General features: G+C 38.1%; 1 protein-coding gene across 1 annotated transcript in view; it reads left to right on the top strand.

Moving 5' to 3' along the window:
• LOC306877886 (semaphorin-6D-like) overlaps positions 1-21,350 on the top strand; it is a 160,571-nt gene extending 139,221 nt beyond the window's left edge. The window contains exons 18-21 of the mRNA XM_079429903.1: positions 6,697-6,755; positions 7,752-7,802; positions 11,609-11,761; positions 19,947-21,350. Of these exons, the coding sequence (XP_079286029.1) occupies positions 6,697-6,755; positions 7,752-7,802; positions 11,609-11,761; positions 19,947-21,223 (1,540 nt within the window). The 3' untranslated portion in view covers positions 21,224-21,350. The remainder of the gene's footprint in view (positions 1-6,696; positions 6,756-7,751; positions 7,803-11,608; positions 11,762-19,946) is intronic.
• Positions 21,351-22,216: the final 866 nt, after the last annotated feature.

Consider the following 22,216-nt stretch of genomic DNA (forward strand, 5'->3'; position numbering starts at 1 on the left):
GTTCTGTCTTAGCTAGGTTGAGTTGAAGGTGATGGTCCATCATCCAGCAAGAAATGTCTGTTAGACACGCTGAGATGCGAGCAGCTATCGTCGGATCATCAGGATGGAACGAGAGGTAGAGTTGAGTTAAATTAAATTAAAGACAAAAAAGCGAAAAATACATCTTAATAAAAAGCATTTACAGTGAATGCTTATAAAAAAAGTGTATTCTCTTTGTTTGCGATGATATCACTGTTACACTCACTCACTCGGTCTGTTGTTAATTTAATCGGATGCTTCAGACCAGATATATGTGCAGATATTTATCTCTGAAACACTTGTTTATGAGACTTAAAAACTGTTATAATGGCACATTAACATTTACAAATATTTGTAAAGTAATGTGGTATCATTGCTGTGTAAGGTATCTTGACAAGCCCATGTAACTCATGCTGTTTTATTTTTTAAATGTTTTATTGATGAGCATTTTACTTTTAATAGTGTAGGGCAGTAGAGAATAGACAGGAAACTGGACTGCTATTTAATATCATGAGCATATGTTCTTACCACTGTGCTCTGACGAATTCATGTAAGTCTCTATGAGTATATAACTGTTAACATTTTATATTTTTATGCATTAGGTAGATGCTTTTATCAAAAGTAACTTGCATTGAATTCAAGGTATAATTTTTTAGCTGAATCAAGCTAACTTTGCTAGTTTCATGTATTGAGTTAGTATTGTAATACATAGTATTGAGTTATAGAAATACTCATTTAAATATCTTCGCAATTGCATAGATCTCTTGCTGAAAGGGCATACTTACATCCCCACCATTTTCCACAATATCAGCTTGTGCCAGGGATGTATCTAATACTGCCTCTGCAATTGTCAAGCAGAAGTGCATTTCACTTGTGTGTGTTACAATCAGTGCAGATCCAGATCAGCAGATGCAGTGCAGATCAGCTTGAATTTGTTATTATTAATGTTTTGCTGAGTGGTCGCTGCGGTTGTCATCAGTTGTGGTGGCAATATTCTCCCCAGCACGCTCTGATGTTTTCCCGCTCGTGAGATGCATCCACTGACATACAGCTGCAATTTTGGTTTATTAAAAAAAGTTCAAAAACCCTAAACCCCTTGTACTCAAAGTGGAAATTTTACTGGGAGATCAGTATCGTATTCTTAACATGCTATTGCTGATCTGTGTGTTTGTCTACACACCAAACAAATCCTGCAACAGATGTAAGAATTAAGTTATTTTATATAGCTGAATGCATTTAATTTAATGATGGTTTTTACACACTTTCCCTGTAACCTGGACACAGTTTTTAATTATATTTTCTGGCCATAACCTCAATTATTGACTCCTAATGTTGCCTCCTGATGTGAGTATTGATCTCTATAAACAGAGATGGGGAATCATTTCATCTTGAACTCATGAAAATGATTACGTACACAGCAGATTTCCAGACCGCTGCCAACAAAATGGACGGAACTTGTGGAGAGTACTTATCAATGTCCCAGAAGAGCTTTGGTTTACTTCAGCATTCAATTATATGCTTCCATAGCCAAACTTATGTCAGAGTCATACATCTTGTGCTGTCAGATGCCATAAAGTATTCTGTAATCATACAGCGCATTAGAATTATAAAGAGCTTTAGAATCTTGGCTAAAATCTAGAATTTTGGTTTCTGTCATAGAAACCAGATGCAACAGCACTGAAAATGTAAAACTGATATAGATAGAATCATAGAGTGTTTTAAAGATTGGGTAACACTTTAGAATAGGGAACACTTATTCACTATACGACTTTTCCCTCAATAAATTCATAATTTGCTGCTTATTAATAGTTAGTAAGGTAGTTGTTAAGTTTAGGGTAGGATTAGGGATGTAGAATAAGGTCATGTAGAATAAGGCATTAATATGTGCTTAATTACTACTAATAATTAGCCAATATTCTAGTAATATGCATGCTAATAAGCAACTAGTTAAGAGACCCTAAAATAAACTGTTACTAAAGATGGTCAATAACCTTAAAAATACAATAAACCAGATCAATTACAACACAAAGATACATAGCAGATTTGAATTATATAATAAACAAATGAAATACACTTTCATTTAAAAGTTAGTTTGTCAGTGCATTTATTTAATGCTTTCATTCAGCAAGCGTGCATTAAATTATGACCGTTAAAATTGACAGTAAATCACGTGATACTGAAGATTCACAATAATGGCTGCAGAAAATTCACCTTTGCCATCAAATTACTCAATTACTTTTTCAAAATGTTAAAATAGAATGTTTTGGTTTTTTTTTTTTTTTTTTTTTTTTTTTTTTTTTTTAAGTAAATCAATTACTGACCCCAAACTTTGAACAGTAGTGTAAATAGGTGCTGTTCATCTGTTTAACTGTTAGATTAATTGTTTGGTAGTGAGTGAACATTTAGCTGCATTTTAGTTTTTGATTTCGCTACATTGATTAACTTGATCTGTTCTGATTAAAGTCCATCAATTCTGAAATTTTGACTAGGATGCTTATTGCAGAAAAAAAATGCAATATGTGGCTGAAATCATTATGTCCAGACAAATTGGTTGTCACATTAAACAAACTGTGATTGGTTACTTGACCCCTTCTGAAAGGCTATACGGTGCAAGAAACGTTATGCTGACTTTAAGTCTGGCGACATGAGAACAAGAAATAAGACAAGAGAAACTTTAGTTCCAGACTGAACTGTGTGTTTAAATGCTAATCAGCATCTAATGAAATTCTGCAAGACTGAGAGGGTGAAATGTAAGAAAAGAGGGCAATAGATGTACGATGTTAATACTTTGACTTTCTCATTTTTAGAACAGCTCTGCGGCTCGTTTTTTTGCAGCGTACTGCGGATAGGAGAATATGAAGAAAAATATGATTTTATTATCTTGTGGGATATTTTCTCTTTGTGTTCTCCTTTTCCCTATTCGCTCTCTCCCAGGGGCAATTTAATCTCCATATGATGAGAGAGTGTTTGGGCTAATGCGCGCGCACGTGTGTGTGTGTGTGTGTGTTTGTGTGTGTGCGCGAGTGTGTTGGCCAATTCAGGTATAATGAAAAGCATGCATCTCAGAGGCATATTGATGCTCAGATATTATGCACCTGCAAGATCCCAATTTACCACTTTATGCAGGAGATTTTTTTTATCTTGTCCTTCCATTTATCCTTCAATATGAGATGAAGTCATCCCACTCTCTCGCTCTCTTTCCCTCTCGTTCTTTCACTCTCTCCCCTCTCAGGTTAATGGAAATAAGGACTTTAAATCTTGTCAGGTAGAGAGGGCTGATTCTCAGATAGATTGAATATGCAGGGCAGGGTGAGGCAGGAGAACGGCAGGTGCCTCGACAGCGCTGAAATGGGGTGCCAGATTTAGATAAGTTATGTTTGTACGCAAGCTTGTTTTTTTCTCTTGAATTTTTTTTGTAGGCATTATTCTATGTTGTGCTCCACAAAAATATAAATTCCACTCAAATATACTCATATTAAATCAAGACAGAAAAAAGATTTAAGAGTTAATTATTTGCATGAGCTGTTTGTGTTGAACGTTTTGATTCTAATAATCTCCAAATGTGATTAAATGCAGTGGTTAAATGTTTGACTCATTTATACATATATTTACATTTTGAAGACGTTTAAAAAATTTAATAATTGGCATTCATTTTAAAGTATTAAGGTAAAAAGGAAATATTAATCTAACAATTAAAATGTAAAAAATAAAAAATATTTTAATTGAAATAAAAATTCAAATTATGAATCAAATGTATTCAATATTTTAAATAAACAAAGGTGAAATTTACATTTATCTGACGCTTTTATCCAAAGCGACTTACAATTGCTATATATGTCAGAGGTCGCACGCCTCTGGAGCAACTAGGGGTTAAGTGTCTTGCTCAGGGACACATTGGTGTCTCACAGTGGATTCGAACCCGGGTCTCTCACACCAAAGAAATGATTTACATTCAGAAATTGCTAGTAAATGTCACAATGTTACAAGGAAACAGCAAGTGACACATTGAATTAAGAAGAATAACTAAAATAGTATTTTCTTTTAAAACGTACTCCAATAGTCTTTTTTTACACTGCTTCATAAAATAATTTTTTGCTATGTAAAACTGCCTTGGGCTCGTCAAGGTTCGCCAAATGAACCGCACCAGAAAAATAGCCCTTTTTGTGAACCGAGTGAATAAGACGCAATTTATTGTTGAACTAATTTACATAGAAAGAAGGTGCCTTTGCCCTGAAATTAATGACAATAATTTTGCACCAATAATTATATCGGCACATTTAGCACCTGAACTGAATTCCAATGTGTGTAATGGATAGAGGCATGTTTTTTTCAAATACACAGTGTTTTTGGACAAAAGTGACGTAGTGATTTGTGTGAATCCTGATTGAGGACTCAGGTACAGAATTGCTTGCTCCATTAGACCACAGCCCTCTGATCTAATCATGTCTCCATGGTAACACAGAGAGGAAGCAAAAGCCGACAGAACGCACTATGCGTCTGTGTGCGAGATGTCACTCAGGTGCTCGGCAATGACATGCTCGCTTCTGTGATGCCAGGAGCAGACGAACATTGTAGTCGCTCAGAGCAACGTGTGACTGTGGTTACGCTGTGAGGCTGCATGAGTCAGCAACGTCCTTCTCAGTAAATTATTCTCTTAAAATTGTACTTAATGTGCTGTTTTGTCCAAACACTCATTTCCTTCACACAAAGGTTCTTGCGTCTGAAAGACATTCAAAACTGAAGGCGCTTCTATTTATTGACACTTGTGCACTGGAATGAATAAAACTCCCCGTAGCTCGTTCCGCTAATTTGATGTGAACGCATTAATTACATACGTGCATGTTAAATTAATTCTGTGTTTAACATTTGGTGCTGATTTTGCATGATTTGCATTTCAATAAATAATTAAAAATACATTTAAATTTACTTTATTATATATATATATATATATATATATATATATATTCAAATACACACACATCATTCAAATGTATTTGTTTTTTTTTTTTTGCATTATATATTGGCTGAAAGTATTTTTTTCTTCTGAATTTTTCTACCAATCCCCACTGGGGAAAAAAAGAAGTGTGGAAACGATTTCCATTCAGGAATTATTAGTAAATGTCACAATTATTTATAAAGTTATAGGAATAAATTATAAAGTTATATAAATTCTAAAAACACATTGAATTAAGTAGAATGACTAAAATAGTATTTTGTTTTAAAACATATTTTAAAACATAACTTATTTAAAATCATCATACCAATATCAATCCCCAAAACTTTAATATTTGAATGAATGAATGAATGAATGAATGAATGATGCATTTATATAGCGCTTTATTGTGTATTGCTGTACACCCAAAGCGCTTTACAATCATGTGGGGGGGGGGGGGTCTCTCCTCAACCACCACCAGTGTGCAGCATCCACTTGGATGATGCGACGGCAGCCACAGCACAACGGCGCCAGTGCGCTCACCACACACCAGCTACAGGTGGAGAGGAGAGAGTGTCATTGAGCCAATCAAGTGTATGGGGATTATTAGGAGGCCATGATAGACAAAGGCCAGTAGAGGGAATTTGGCCAGGACACCGGGGTTACACCCCTACTCTTTACGAGAAGTGCCATGGGATTTTTAATGACCACAGAGAGTCAGGACCTCGGTTTAACGTCTCATCCGAAAGACGGTGCTTTTTACAGTATAATGTCCCCATCACTATACCGGGGCATTAGGACCCACACAGACCACAGGGTGAGCACCTCCTGCTGGCCTCACTAACACCTCTTCCAACAGCAACCTAGTTTTCACCGGAGGTCTCCCATCCAGGTACTGACCAGGCTCAACCCTGCTTAGCTTCAGTGGGCAACCAGTCTTGGGCTGCAGGGTGATATGGCTGTGGCTCCATATCACCATATCCATATCATTATTTTGTAGAATGTGTATCCAAATTTTTAGCAGCAGTTAAGCTTTATTTTTTATTACAGTATTTATTTATTATATTTATTATATTGCACTATTTTTCTGTACATATTTGTGGAAAACAGACCACGTCATTTTGACACCCACAGCATCATGTCCGAGATAAGTCAGTCTCCATCTCTCCATGAAAATGTGTCTGTTGCAAAAACACAGACACAGTCAAATTTTTATTTTTTTCATTTTTTCATTTTTATGGCTTAATGCAAGGAATGTTCTTCATATGAATCACCAAATGCAGTTTTGGTCGGGTAAAAAAAGAAAGTAGATAAACAACTAATAATGATAAATCTTTCACTGAGGGAAAAAAAGTTGCAGTTCCTATAAAATTGGCAAATTTACTCTCATTTGGCACCTACTTAATTTTGAATTCTTGCATATATATAAATTCTGTACCTGTACATTTGCATTTGTTTCTCATCTTATAGCTGCTAAATCATAGCTGTTAGTCATGGTATAGAGGAAGTGTCCTTGTATGTCAGACACTCGAGCCTCAATCAAATTGTAACATGTTATTTCCCTTTACAGTTGCTTGGAGAGGCAATAACAGACTGCTGACAGCACAACTAATTAGAGGGATCATTCAGGGAGAGGCTCACAAAAGAATGATTGTCACTCTCTTGTCCTCTTTCTCACTCCTTCTCCTGCTCACGTTCTCCTTCTCTCTCTGTTGTGTTGCTCTCCCTCTCTGTCTCTGTCACAGGTCTGGATTTGAGCAGTATGTCGAGAGTGGATATCCTCAGTACCCAGACAGCTGTCATGGTGAGTTCCAGACAGTCCGAGCTGACCTGCTCCCAGAGATCATAACTCATTCACACCATTATTACATTCCTACTACAACTCCACTTGTGTTCTGAAGACTTCCAGAACTCTCAAACCTTTCTGAGGGAATCTCATGGAACATGTCAGGAACATGCATGAGTTGTGTTTCTCTCCAACAAGAAAAGAGACTAAAAGAAATCAAATTTTTCCAAGATGTGATTTTTGTGCATTGTGGCATTTTTTTTAAATGACAATTAAGCACCTCTTCCCAAACTGACATATGTATATGCTAAATCATAGTGTTATTTAATTGATGCTAATTTTAATTACTTAGAATATATATTATAATATAATGTACTCGACAGATCAAAATAAATTAAGACTTTTATTCAGCAAAGATGCATTAAATTGTCACAAAATTGATGCATTAAATCAAAAGTGATGTTCCTATTCATCAAAGAATCTTGTATTATTAGAATCCCATATTAGAATGATTTTGAAGGATGATGATTTTGAAGAATTTTTTGTGCATTACGTCAATCTTTAATGAAATTGATGTCACACAAAAAAATTAAAATAAATCACAATTCTCTTTTCACATTGAGGTGGACATTTCTTTGTTAGATTTCATTTATTTTATTTTAATTGTTTTCATTTATTGTAATGTTTGATGCATTGTGCTAGAGTTAGCCTATTGCTAATTTTCATTGCCAGTCCCATATATAATAGATTCATGTCTTGTGTGCATTCTTGTGCTGTGATCATTATGATTATGATATAAAACTGCTTAACCATAGTAAGATTGCTTTAATGCATGGCCTCGAATGACTTATTGCTTTTATGCATCAACGCAGATCCAATATGTTACTATAAGACAACACTGTTCAATAAATAATCTGATTTATTTATAGTAAAATCACAATAAAGAATTATTCTGTTCAGTAATAAAGTTCATTAGCCTAACTGTAGATTTTCTTCATCTATTTCTTTCTTTAGATGTCTTGGCCACGACTCGCAAGCAGAATCCAGCGGTGGACTCGGCGTACGGTCAGTGTGTTAATTCAGTCATTTGAATTGCTTTTGTAAATGGTTACACTTTGTCCAGCCATAATCACAGTCATGTCCATATCCATTGACCATTTTAAAGCAATTTTATGGCCAGCCTTTATATTCTACAAAGTTGGGTCTTGTATTCAACAATAGGCACAGATTGCTATAATTTTTTTCACATTGTGTCACTGATCTCTTGGTGTGAATATTACATCGTCTTTTTCTTATATCCGACAGTTTGCTTTTCACGCACACATGCATAAATCTTCAATCTATCCCATTCTGACCTCTGAGCAGCTCTTACAACAGCTCACAGAGAGGCGATAGTTTCCCAGATCAATAGAGTCCGTTACACAAATGACCCGCAGTGAGTCTGCAGGCTGCAGATCTGGACGGCAGACAGAAATGTCCTGCCGGGCTGTGGGCCGTATCAGAGAGCCCTGAGCAAGAGCTTTGGAGGAACAACTGAAAATCACGATCTGACAAATTAATTTTCTCACTGAGTGAACGTGTGACGGTATGTCTGTGTGTGTGAGAGAGAGAGGAACAGAGGGTGTGTATGTTGTGATAGACAGTGCATGTGTATGAAAGCTATTGAAAGAGAGAGAGCATATGTGTGTGTTTTGGAAGGAGAGAAGTGTGTGAACGAGGGAGGAAAAGTGTGTGCGCGCATGTTGAAGAGCGAAATAGAAACTACTGTATTATATTTCATACAGTCATGAGCTGGCCTGTGTGTGTGAAAGTGTGTTAACATCCCTGGGTGGTGTTGTCTGGTTTTGCTTCTAAAGCGTGCCAGTGGATGCAGTGTGATCCGGGTCAGAACGAACAGCTATTATACCACACACAATGCACTCTGACTCTCTCTCACACACACATCAGAGATCCCCGTCCTCTGTGGATGATATGAAATATCCAGTGTATTTCTCAAAATCCTTGTATTACCATCTGGATTAGTCACATGAAGTTATTAGCACAGATGAGTTTCAGTAAAAATAACATTTCCACGTCACCTGCTTTGTTCTGTTCTAATCTTCAGCTAATGAATCAGTGCCACTGTTTTCTGAGCTGATTATAGTACCAAAATATTTCGAAGATGGCCTGCAATCTGTCCATCAGCCAGTTAGAGAGAAGTGAATAACTCCCCGCATTATCTTTGTCTGTTTTCACAGTATTAGAGGGAAGGGAGAAAAGGTAGATAGATGATGAACGGAAAGAAGGAAAAAAGGAAGGTTGGGAGGAAGTATAATAATAATAAGAAAGGAAAGAAGAATAGATGAAAAGAGGAAGAAAGTGAGGAAGAGTAGGTTAATAAAGATAGCATAGATTAAAGAAGCAATAATAGATTAATGAAGAAAGAATTGATTTATGAAGGAAGAAAGAATAGATGAAGGAAGAAAAAAAGAACAGATTGAAAAACGAAAGAATCGATTCATGACAGTTGAAAGAATAGATTAATGGAAGAAAAATATTAATTGAGAAAGAATAGATTAATGAAGAAAGAATAGATTTACAAAGAATAGATTAAAGAGAGAACAGATTCACAAAGAAAGCATTGATTAAGGATAAAAAATAATGACGAAAAATAGATTTGTGAAGGTAGAAAGAATCAAGTCATGGTAGATGAAAGAATAGATTAACGAAGAAAGAACAGATTCATGAAGAAAGAATAATTCATAAGAAGAATAGATTAATGAAGGAGGCAAGGAAGAATAGAGGAAGGAAGGAAGAATAGATTAAGGAAGGACTGAAAACCCCTAAGGAAAGAGGGTTAGGTTTTGGGTTAGGGCTAACCCTAAAAGGGCAGTGTTTAAAGAAGGGAGGAATGAAGGACGTGAGATAGATCAAAGAGGAAACAATGAAGGCAGAAAGGAAGGATAGTTGTATTGTAGGGCTGTAGTGTCATGGAGGTATAGGATGCTGGCCAGCGTGTCCTGGTGGTCCTCTCTGTGAAAGAGCACACAGTGGGTGCACACATTAAATGAGCTTCCCCACTGCTTCATTCAGCCACCACAGCTCCTGGAAATGACACGGCAGTGCAGCTCCTCACCTCACGCTGAGACAATGCCTCCCACGGCACCTCGGCACGGTAATTACAGCTCTACCTGCATTCAAGAGAACTTATTACATCCTCAGAACTCTCACCGTCTTACCCACTGTGTGATAAAGCCATCCCATTGTGAACGGTGGACCAAAATTCCCACAATGCACCACTGTTTTCTGACAGCTCTTTTCTTCTGGCACCCTTTAAATGGAATGGAAACGGAACCATAATAAAAGTGTCCCGTGTGTCAGCCGTGAGCTCCCCTGTCGATCGGCCACTGTGTGGCACAGATGGCAAGATGACAGGCTTTATTTAGAGGTGGGCAGGCGGAGGATGGGCTCTGCGTTTGGCCCCGGACAACCGGCTGCTGCTCATGAGTACTGTGTGCCGCTACATTAAGCATTAGTCCGGTGATGGAGCTCTTCACAGCAGCCTGAGCCAGAGGACGCAGAGTCTTTCAGAAGGAGAACCCTGCAAGGTCATTGGTACTTAAAGTCGCCTGGTAACAAGGAGAGCTAAATCTCTGAATCAAGACTTATGAGGATATCCTTAAAGTATGTGGTCCGCAAGTATGTTTAGGTTCAGCACTTTGTGGGGGAATGGATGGAAAAGGAGAAAGGGAGGGGAAACTGTTCAAAAAGAAGTTACTGTGAGATTAGCTCAGCTCAGATCAGATGCCTCAAAGTCCAAGTTTAGATTGTGCAATACTCTGGGGCTAGAAATTCATGTGGTGGCACAACAAAACAAAGAAAATATTTTATTGATTTTGCTGCAAGAAGGTTTTTTTCATGTTTTACGTGATTTGTACTGTGATTTCTATAGCACCCTTCACATAAACTTTGCAACTTCTGAAATCTTTTACTAAGCTATTTAAAGGGATAGTTCACACAAAAATGAAAACTGGATAATTTACTCATGTTGTTACAAAACCCGTATAACATGCTTTCTTCAGTGGGAAGAGTTTTTAGTTTGTTTTTGTTTTTTCTTTTTGTCATCCACTCAGTGGGGTCCACTCAAAAGTCAGTGGGGTCCAATGTTGTTTTCCGTGTTAATTAAGTTGTATTATTATTCTATTATAGTATTTATTAACATTTTAAAATTACTTTTGTTACATTTTCCATTTTAATTTGTTTTTTTTTTGTAATTTTGTGCTTTTATTTTTATTAGCTTTTATTTTTTGAATATTTCTTACATTACTAAAACAAAAAAATAAAGTTGTCATATGTAAAAAATTATTTTATGTCAATTTAAACTTATATTTATATTAAACTTTTATTTTTTGTTTTATTTCAGCTTTCTTTCAATTAATAAAAATTATACTTAATAGGTTGTTTTATTTAATAATAACAAACATTTGTTGTTTTGGTCCCCATCGACTGTCGTATGGACAACAGTTCTTCAAAATATCTTCTTTAATCTTCTGTTATCACTCCCATGTTACTCCAAACCTGTATGATATTCATTTTTCTGTGGAACATAAAAGAAAATATTTTTAAGAATGTTTTGGAAGTCAGTGAGGTCCAAAACAACCACATTGGACCCCACAGACCAAAAAACAAATATCTTACTTTGTGTTTAACAGAAGAAAGAAAATCATAAAGGTTGTTAATGACATGAGAGTGATGACAGTATTTTCATTTTTGGGTGAACTGATATTGTACAAAATGGAAAAGGATTTAAATGGATGTTTTCCTGATTTAAAATGCATTTCATGGATCTTTCTGATAAGTAACTTTGTTGCCCCCTTCCAATACAACCACAGGAAAGACCTCACCCACAAGCGCCAGCACAACCAATCAGGGGCCAGCTCTGCCTAAAGTCAAGGGTGTCTCTGAGACAGGTACCCGCCCCGAGGAGGGGAGGCGGGGAGGGCAGGGTTCTCCTGACTTGAAGCCAGGCAGTGTGGAGATGGAGGGTAAGGGGATGGGGAGAGGCCCTTGGCCCGTTGTCTGTCTTCTAGCTTCCCTTTATCCCAAGTTTAAACTTTTCTAGCGCTGTATTGGATTCCGCTGCATGACCCCACAGCTGCACACAACACAAAATACACTCACAAAGAAACAAAAATCAAAGAATCAAAGTAAAGTGCACACTCATACACACCGACTTGAAGATGCAAACAAATTCTCTTTCCTAAAAAACCCCTTTGAGTCAGGCAATCTGCGAGTCTGTGTTCGTCGCATTCGACCTTCCCTGTTGTTTCTGCTAGACAAATGAAAAGAATGAATTGTCTGCAGTCGTCTTTGTTGTTTTAATACATTTAAGTCTGCCCTAAATCTCCAAAGGTACTTTGTCTGGTTTCCATGTGTCCCTGGCTGAAGTTCGCTAGAATCCAGCAAAATGATCATAAATCCTGCACCCGCCGCTATGATCATCCACTCAGCCTGTAATGAGAAGCACCAGCAGTCGATAAATAAGCAGCGACTACAGGCCCGCGGGCAGACGCCGCCTGATAGAAATTTCCAGCGTGCAATCTATTCAGCCGCTCTGTCAAGAGCAGTCGTACGCTCGTGCAATCAAACGACCCGCAGACAGGAGAGGTTCGGCGGTTTAGTCACAACGCACCTTATATCTCCCTCTCTTCACCTCTCAACTTGATTTCAATATCCCTGTTGTTGAGAGGTAATGTGTTAATGCACAGAGACTATTGTGAATCTCGGAGGGCTGATGGGTTTTCACACCCTGTGTTTGTGGCATTATTTAGTCTAGCGGATTAAATTAAAAATTGTACAACAGCTGCTTCCGGTTCAAGCAACTGTTTCTTATCCGTTTTCGGCATTTCAGACCAGAGTATGCAAGTAGTGCTGAGTAGATAGTTTGCCACACTTTAAATGTATTTAATATATTTTTTCATGTTGTATTCGTTACTTTAAATATAAATATAATGAACTAAATATTTGTTTGGTTAAAAAAATATTCAAAAATTCTATATATTTATATGAAATCTGATGATGACACCATTATAATTATATCTTTATGCTTTGTTCATTGTCAGTGTTTCAAGCGTGTTGTCACAGAAAGAGCATATTCACAGTTTGACTTTATAGTACAAATTGTTTACATGCTGTTTTGTCATTTTGTGCAAAATGCAAGCTGTAATATTACATAATTTTGATTAATCTTATTAATAGGATGCGTTTGGGTGAGTTAATTAATCCTGTTAGAAAAGCACTTCAGTTTACCGGGGTTCATTCATCATTCAACTTCAGCTCAAGTGGTTTATTCAGAAGTATTTTAGCCTTTTATTGGATCATTCAAAAGAGTTATATGGATTTGAAGATGAACTGACAATGAACTCCGGCTGAACTCCGGGCTGAAGATGCATTCAGTCCTGCAGAGAGGCTATTAATACCACGGCAGGGGAGAAACAAAGAGAGAGCCTTAGGTTTAGGGAGTCGGTGAGAGATGGGAAAACGTTGAAATTGGGTGGAAGACATCGAGGCTTCCACATCGAGAAAGTGGAAAGATAATGGAAAAGGAATCTGCTGATTTTGATTCCAATCACACACCAAAACTACGCTCCAGTAAAAAAAAAACACAATCCACTCGGCAAACGCAGGTGTGGTAACTGCTTTAATCGACTTTTTATAGGAGCTCTGCTCCCGAAAAGAGCGAAGTGACGTCCTTCCTATTAAAGTGTTTCACTTGTAAATGTCACAGTCAGCCTGCCTACCATGTAGCCAGAGCCAGGTAATAATGTCCATAGCCAAAGGTCACAAAAAAAATAGATCCTGTTTTCCCCAAAAAATTCTCTTTATATCAAGCCAGCACATGCCCTGACACATGCAGACTCGACACACAGGCTATTAAATAGTGCACACACACTAGTTATTTCTAAAGAACTGTGGGCTCATACGGTGCTTGGATCCATATAATGCGCTTCCTAAAACCCTCTGCCCCCCCTCTCCTTTTCCTTGCCCCTTCCCTCTCTTCCTCCGGTCCTTCTGACTGGAGAGATGTAGTGTTATGTTAACCTGCCTGTTTTTTCAAACTAATGCTTCACCTTCTTAAGTTCTAAAGCCTCTCTTATTTTCCCCCTCTGGGTTTAGTTTAGAGTCTCGTAAAGCCTGAGCTCTGTAGTCCGACTTTAGGATTATGGCCTTCAGCTTTTTTAGTTCTTCTAGAACTCTGTCGCCTCTTTTTATTTATTTTTTTGTCTCAAATAGTTCAGAATTTTCATCTAAGTATTAGAGATACTTTAGCAACTCAGGCTTCAGAGTGAGGCTGAGTTCAATTGTTTCCCGCATGCTTGTTTGCTTCTCTAGGATCGTAAGATCCCTAGTTTGAGTGGCCGCTGGCTTTCATTGAGTTTTCGCATTTCTTTCCCTATCTGCTTTTGCGGTGTGGCAAAAAGTATGTGTGAACCCGCTGCATGAATCTAACGCCATCTCTCAATTGAAAGCGCGTCTTCAGTTTGCTGAAGAGAAGAGTACCTCTCTTATCAGATACCTGCTTTATTCGGCTTTGAATGCATGATGCATCGTATTATGCATGATGTTTTGAAATGTTATGTTCTGTAAAATGTGTTGACTTTTGTGGATTCTAAAGGTCCTTTCACATGATTCGCATCAACCTTATCCAGTGCATTGAATTCTACAGCGTTACCCCGGATACTGTCTGGTGGTGCAACACTCAAACTTGTTCACTGCTGACCTTTCCAAGCACGGCCAATGATTACTGGACTGTTTACATGGGGTGTCGTTACATGGATGTATTGTCAGAGAAATTAGTTATACAGCGACCCGAAAGGAATGTGTTATTTAGAGGGGGGGGGGCATAATTTGTAATATTATTTATACATTTATTCACTAAAATATATATGGTATAAAATGCCTTTTTAGTTTTTTTTTTAATAATAAATAAATAATAGTAGCCAATCAAAACAATTGCTTGGACTTTTTTTTTTTTTTATTGTTCTGAGCTCATATGCATGTTAACTTCTTTGTTTGATAGCAATATATAGACTTAACTGTATTTTAAGAAGGATGCTAATGTCCAAAGATGTTAATAATACTACTTTCATGTCAATTCCTATCAAACCATTTACTTGCCAGAAAAATGACTTCATAAAAGCTTCTGCAGAATCTATCAAATAAAGCATTTAGGGGACAAGAGCGCTGAGCTGAAAATGCAAAGCTATTCAGACAGAATATTTTCTCATTTCCTGCGTTCACAGATTCAGACGCGCTCAATTATTTACTTTTGTTTGCTGTTCTCTGTATGCCTGCTCATATTGTCAATTATATTCCACCATGAGGTAAAGTAATACTCATCCATGTTTAATTTTCCAGCGGATTTTGCACTTCTGTGTGGAGATCAGATGATGTCAGTCACCTTTTGACTGAATTAATTTGCTCCCGTTTTTGGCATTTACTTGGGTTGAACTAGATACAAAAGGGCTTGATTTCAACTTCTCCTAGCCCTCTATAAAGCCGTCTGGAAAGTTCTACAGACAATGCAACATTGTTCAGCAGTGAATTTGTAAAAGCCTCTCAGCCAAGACCCCACAGACATTCATTACTATTTCTGAAGGCTGATCATTTCCCATCCACTTGATGGTATACAAATTCAATTTAAAGCTTTTTACCATTTAAAATGTTTAATTCCCCAACTAGTACTACTACTAAAGAACCTCTTGGTTTGAAAAAGTAATACTAGTTGCAAAAAACCCATCTGCGTGATAACAACTACACTCTTCCCAGCTTCAGGATCTTGGTATGTCCTGCTTATTCTACATGCAGCCAGAGAAAGATTATTTATTACAGCATTGCTGCTTTCACAACGGCGCAAAAACACTAGATGTAATTGGGTAATCAAGAAGCGAGACTATTGAATGGCCTGGAAAGCCATGAGCCTAACACAACAAATTATTAACTTCTCCCAAAAACACCAAGTGAGTGAAAGCCAATATACTTAACACAAAAGGGTTTCCGGTTTTCATTGTGATGAAACCATTTTTTCTTAGTATTATGAACATTTAAATCATTTCAATATCCATTTTCACATTAAATGTGTGATGGAAAGGTTCTATGGATGTTTAAGGTTCTTCAAGGAACCATAGATGCCAGAGAAGATGCTTTAACTGTGTAATCTCCTTACAGATGAGAGAGTTCCTCCTCATCTTAGTGAAAGCAAAATCCAAACAGAAAACCTGAAGACCTACAAAGATATAGTCTCCCAGGAAAAGGCTGTTTTCTTCTCACCTTAAAGAGCAAAACTGAACAACAATAGACCTTGAAGCTCTGTGACTCCTAGGATCCTACTATCACCAAATGGGCCTGATCTATTCAGTGATATCAAATTTATGGTGCATACAAAGTTCCATTCCCGAGCCTGTCACAGGCAATCAGCCACACACAGAGAGCGGGAGAAAAGAATAGACACAGACAAAGCATTTAAAGAAACAAGGGTTTGGGCTTGAAAGTGTTAAAGGGATAGTTCACCCAAAAATGAAAATTCTGTTATTGTTTACTTGTATGAATTTGTATGGACAAAAACATTCTTCAAAATGCCATTTATGTTCCGCAGAAAAATGCAAGTCATATGGGTTTGTAACAACATAAAGGTGAATAAATGATGACAGAATTCTCATATTTGGGTGAAGTATCCCTTTACAGAATAAAAAAAAATCAAATTATATTTCTCATGTTTTTACCACTAGCCCACAGCAGTTCATTTATTGATGTTATACTCATAGGTGATATTTCATATTTGTTGAGCTTCACTAAAAATAAAATTCTGCCATCTTAATGACTTGATAAAAGTCCCATCCCATCTAAAAGTAATTTATATATAAATTTGCCATTAAAAAGGCCTTTGTCTGGCAAGTTTCTCCATATTTTACAGATAAACAAGCCTGACTGAGATTAAGTGCATTCTGAACATGGAGACTTATTCTGCTGATCTTGCGGAGGTTCAAATAATTTCAACTGAGGCCAAAACAGAAGCCGTTTTAATGACATTATTATATAAATGGTGATAACCTAATTTTACTCCATTTCTTTTATCTTAAATGAACATGTTAACTTTGGCAGCCCTAGTATATACACACTTATATTTTAGCAGAGCTTTGAGAGATTGCTCACAAGTCTGCTTTCAATTAAACACACTTTTTTTGCCCTTCAGCTTTTTATGGACGTCTCCAGCTCTTCTTTCTCCCACTCTCCAGTTCTTTGAGAAGGAGTTACTAGGGTTTTGACAGAGGCCTACACAATCCCTCACACAGCCGAAAGGAAGATTGAAAGACTTAAAGTTTTCACCACTGAAAATCTGTCACTCATTTCTCCCCACCACTTCACTCTATCAACCTCTTTTCTTCTCACCCACTCTCTTACTCTCAGTACCATTCATTTTTTTCCTCTCCTCTCCTTTCTCAATAAATCTGTCATTCTCTTCTTTTTTACAGTAGTCATCTTCCTCAGTTCTCTCTATCCCTTTTCTCTCCTCTTCATGCTCGTTCTCTCTTTCTTTGAGTCAGTGAGGAGTTATTGGATTTTTGACAGAGGCCTATACAATTCACAGCCAGGAGAAAGTGAAAGCACCTCCCTCTCCTCTCTTCCCCACCCGCTCTCATACTTTCAGTACTACCATGTTCATTTTCATTCTTTCTTTATTATTATTTGTATTTTTACTATGTACTTATTTTAGATATATATTTTCACTCCCTCCTTTTTTTCAATAATTCTCTGTCCTCTATCCTTCTGCTTTCTTTCTTTTTTTTTAATTCTCTGATTGTATTTTGGCAAAGTTAGGTCTGTATTATGCCTGTCCCTGTTCTTCACATATTTATGCTATATTTAGTCTCTGTTCTGCCAAGATTCTTTAAAAGGGAGATAAGCCGGCAGCCAAAAACTCTTATATAGTTTTATTTATTTTTTTTAACTGGTGATCATCTTGTTTGCATGGCCCTGAAAATAAGTGACCCAATTACAAAGTCAGCTAGATATATATTTAAAGTAGCACTTTATCTATGTATTTATTAATTTATTTTTTGTTTTTGTGTCAGTGAAAACTCTACTATTCCATTGTTAGCTTGAATATAAACTCTAGTGCTATAAAGTGTTAGCATACAATCAGCCTGGTATTTTATTTTGATACTGGGTTAATGTTAAGATTTGATATCTAATTTGTGCTTTAAAAAAAATTTCCTTTGGAAGTATTAGTGTAATGTACAAAAAGCCATTGAGTCATGAAAGAGGACCACAAACCTGTTGTGACACTAAAAGTGTGTGTTTGTGAGTCACCCATCGCGTAGCATATGCCGGCCCTCATTGCTTCCCATGGGCCAAAGACCTCAGTTTATAGACCAGCAGAAAGCAGACGAATGAGTCAGAGGTAAATAAAGGTCCCTTCTCTTATTCATAACATCTTCAGGTATATTTGCACAGAAGTCTATTTTAGCTTGCAAGAAAATGAGGCAAACTCATTAGATTGATTCTGTTGTATGTAAGCATTAAACATGTCAGTTATGATGCCTCAAAAACTCTATCTTATAATAAGAACAACAACAAAACCGTTACATGCTTCCAGTAACTATTCTAAGAGACATGGAGATGTATGCGCACTAGGCTACTCTTTTAGAAGTTTACTTGGCTATAACTCATTCTGGTTTGCATCTATAAACAGTTAGTCAGAAACATTTTTACAGGAGAGAATTGAGTTGGCGGGAAGCTTTCCTCCTGCTATAGCTAGCAAAGCACAGTTGCTGCTCTGCTAATGTGTTTGTATTGATGCCTGAAGGAAGATTATCCTTGTTTTTCTCACATAGAGTTATTATGCATTCATAGTTGTATTTTTGCTTGCAGCAGCTAGAAAAAGCACAATAGCATCTCTCTCGCTCTCTCCCTAACTCAATAACGGTGGTCCACCCACTCTGTTCTTACACTGTGTTGTGTTTGCCATTGCTGTTCGCTGACGTGAGCATCAGAGAGACTTTGTTGGCCTTGCCAAAAGTCTTAAGCAGCTAATAACATCTTTTAAGCTATCTTTAGTTTTGGCTCTCTACTACAGTGTGCAACAAATGTTGCCCTTTAGACATTTTCATTTGATAAGATAAAGGTGTAATAAATTGTAATAAACAGATATTTGAAACTTTTTCCATGAATATCTTTTTATTATTTTAAAATAGGGCTTTTTCTAGCTTTAACTTTACTAGCTTTATTAGTTGTCTAGCTGTTGTATTATTTGTTCATTTATTTTCATCTTTGTATCCATCTATCTAGCTTGCTTTCTTTCACCTCTCTTCTCTTCACTCATGGCTGTGATGTGTATAAATAAAACATTGGCTGCTTTTACAAAAGTAGGACAAGCCATTTCACATGTCCCGCCCAAATTTCCAGTTCCAATACATTAACACTGTAAAGGAATCTGTGCTCGTCAAGTGATTTCATGAGGTCTTTGATGTTGTATTAAAATTAATCAAGACATAACATTTAGATTCTAAGCTGATGCTTTTTTACCAAAGCAGCTTACAGCTCAGTGTAAAATACCTCTAGATGTAAAATACCTCTAACAGCAGATTTTCCATTTACTGGTTCTCTTATAAATAAAGAAGAAACAGAAAAGAAGAACAGAAAAATGAGAAAAACAAGGAAAGGCTGACTACGCAGATGGCAGTGGGAGTTACTAATTATCTGAGCATGCACATGTTAGCGAAATCACCTCTACCCTCAGCTCATTAAGACCGTAAGGTGGTCTGTGCATTAATTTTAATTTGCAGTCACTGAAAACATCTCCATATCATTTTTCCACCACCTTAACGCCATATGCAGCTCAGTGTAGAACAGCACAATCAGCTGAGTCAAGCACATAGCACTGCTGCTCTTGAGACTGTGGCTAATGAGAGAACCACTTAGCTCCCTACAAGACCATTAGCAATTGTTCTTGAGGCTCTAGCGCCATTTGATGTTGAACCAATGAGCATTTGCAGATTGATTCAGAACGGCCCACTCAGCCAGCGCTCTGCTTTGTTTGTCAGCAGTTTCTAACATGAATAGAATTCTGCTAACAACTCTACAGACTCTCACACTGTTAAAAGCTAACTTAACTGGCACCTCACAGTGTCTTTACTGTGCACTCATCTCGCTCTCTTCCCCTCTCTGCAGGAGTGCGCCGACCCCCTGAGGTAGATAAGTCCAACCACAGTGTTCACTACACTCTGCTCATTGCGTGTGTCCTGGTGGCGTTTGTCCTGGGAGCTTTCCTCTCCGGATTCCTTGTTTCCTGTTACTGCAACCACAACGTGAACAAGACCAAAAGGCTGTCGAAAGATCCAGAAGCACCAATCCCACATGCTCTATCGCTGCGCAGCCTGGCCAAGCTAAACGGCTTGCTGGAGAGCCAAAACAAAGACGAGAAGCTGGAGATATCTTCACCCAAACTCTACAACTCTTTCTTTGCGAATGGAAAAGAGCAGGCGCATCGCAGGAATGCCCATCATTCTGCCATGACAGAACTCATTCACCCACATCATCACCACTCTGCAGAGCTCTCCGGCCTTCCCACGCCTGATTCGACGCCAGAGCTCCCAATCAAGAGTATGAAGGCCTTCAAGAACCAATGGGAGAAGAATCAAAACTGCAATAACGCTAAAGAACCCAAGTCCCATAACATGGGAGCATCTCGGCCGACCACTGGAATGCAGCATCAGATTTTCCCCTTCTCCCAAGGACCGACCAACGGACAAGTACTAGCTAGCTTAGCACACATGGAAGAACGCAAAGTCCACAATGTGGAGCGTGTGGCTAGCCAACCATATCACTGCTACCCGCACAAGATTGTGGATGTCACCTCGCTCGACGAGCTTCTGAAACACATCCACGAAATCAATGTGGCTACGGGCAAGAGTCCCACTGTCCTCACCTCGTCCATGTCAGCCAACGCCGGTCAGATGGCGTTCGCAAACCGTGTACAGCCACATATCCCGGAAACAGAGTCTGCACCATACTACAGTTCCTCCACGCTTCCTCGGGACAGTCTTACTCGCCGCATGGACGTCCCACCAGAGATTCTTCCCCATCATCAGTCTACTCTAGAGAGAGTGTCCCGTCACCCGTCTCAACGCCACTCTTTGATAACCACTCCAAAGATGCCCAGCGGGGGCGTGGTGCCACGGCAGCACAGTTTCAACCAGCGCAGCGCCCATCAGCCCCTCCTGCTCTCTCGAATGAACTCTAATGGCAGCAATTCGGGTTGCGATGTACGGCACCCGCTCATCCCTAACGGATACCTAACTCGCCAGCATAGCTACAGCGAGCAGCCAGAAGTCCACCGTGGAGCTATTGTCCGTCGGACAGCCTCGCTCAAGCCCGACGCCCCACCCAAACCGCTGTTCATCCCTGCTAGCTCGCCTGTCAACCAGGCAGGGAAGTTCAACTACTGAACGATGGAGAAGAGAAGCCTGTGGTTTTTCGTAAAAGGCTACTCGACCTCTCAGAACTGACTGTGGTCATGAACAATTAAAAGACTGGAGAGCCTTTATGGAAAAAATCCTCTTGAGATTGGCTGCCAGTGTTGTCAACTTTACATTTGAACTATGACTTGTTTTTCTCTGTTTCATGAATATATTTGTACCATATTGGTATTGCTCAGCTATTGGCCGTTAGGAGAGGAGGAGATACAGGAGTCCACCTAGATTTAGGCTGCCACAGTGATAAGTGTGTGGCTTTACGGTGTTACTTTGGAGGTGTCACTGATCCAAAACTCTGGACCTGAACTTTTATCCGAATAAGTGTACACACCTTGTTTGATATTCTGATCTTTCTTGCTTTGGCTTAACTATTCTGTTGATGTAGAGTTGATGAACTGTGCTGATTCCAATTAGAAATGTGTATATATGCATGCGTGTGTGCGTGTGTGTGTGTATATATATATATATATATATATATATATATATATATATATGTGTATGTGTATGTATGTATGTATGTGTGTACATATACTTACCCAGTGTATGTATCTAGATTACTTAAATGGTTTAGCCCCCTCAAGTTCCTTCGCCTTATTTTGAAAGCAGATGTGCTGTTGAAATGCCCACACAACTTGAAGTGATCTCTGTAAAATCCATTAGCAATAATCTCCACCCCATCCTGTCCACTCCAGTGTAATGCAGTTACAACAACTCAAACTCAAAGTTCAAATTCAGATGATTAAACATGGCTAGAGAAACAGTTACATCTGAATGCTCGGGCCCAAGTGAGGTGAATCAGTCTTAGTGTTATAAAGGAGATGTATGTATATACCTAAGAAGAATGTATTCTTTGTCTATAAGCTGCAGAATCAGTGTGAGATGCTCCAGTATATACCCTTTGTCTCCTCTGTTAAAATAACTTAATTGGTGAAAGTGAATCCAAATGTTTTAATCTCTAATAGTGGA

This window comes from Barbus barbus (assembly GCF_936440315.1).
Source record: "Barbus barbus genome assembly, chromosome: 12".
NCBI classification, from domain to species: domain Eukaryota; kingdom Metazoa; phylum Chordata; class Actinopteri; order Cypriniformes; family Cyprinidae; genus Barbus; species Barbus barbus.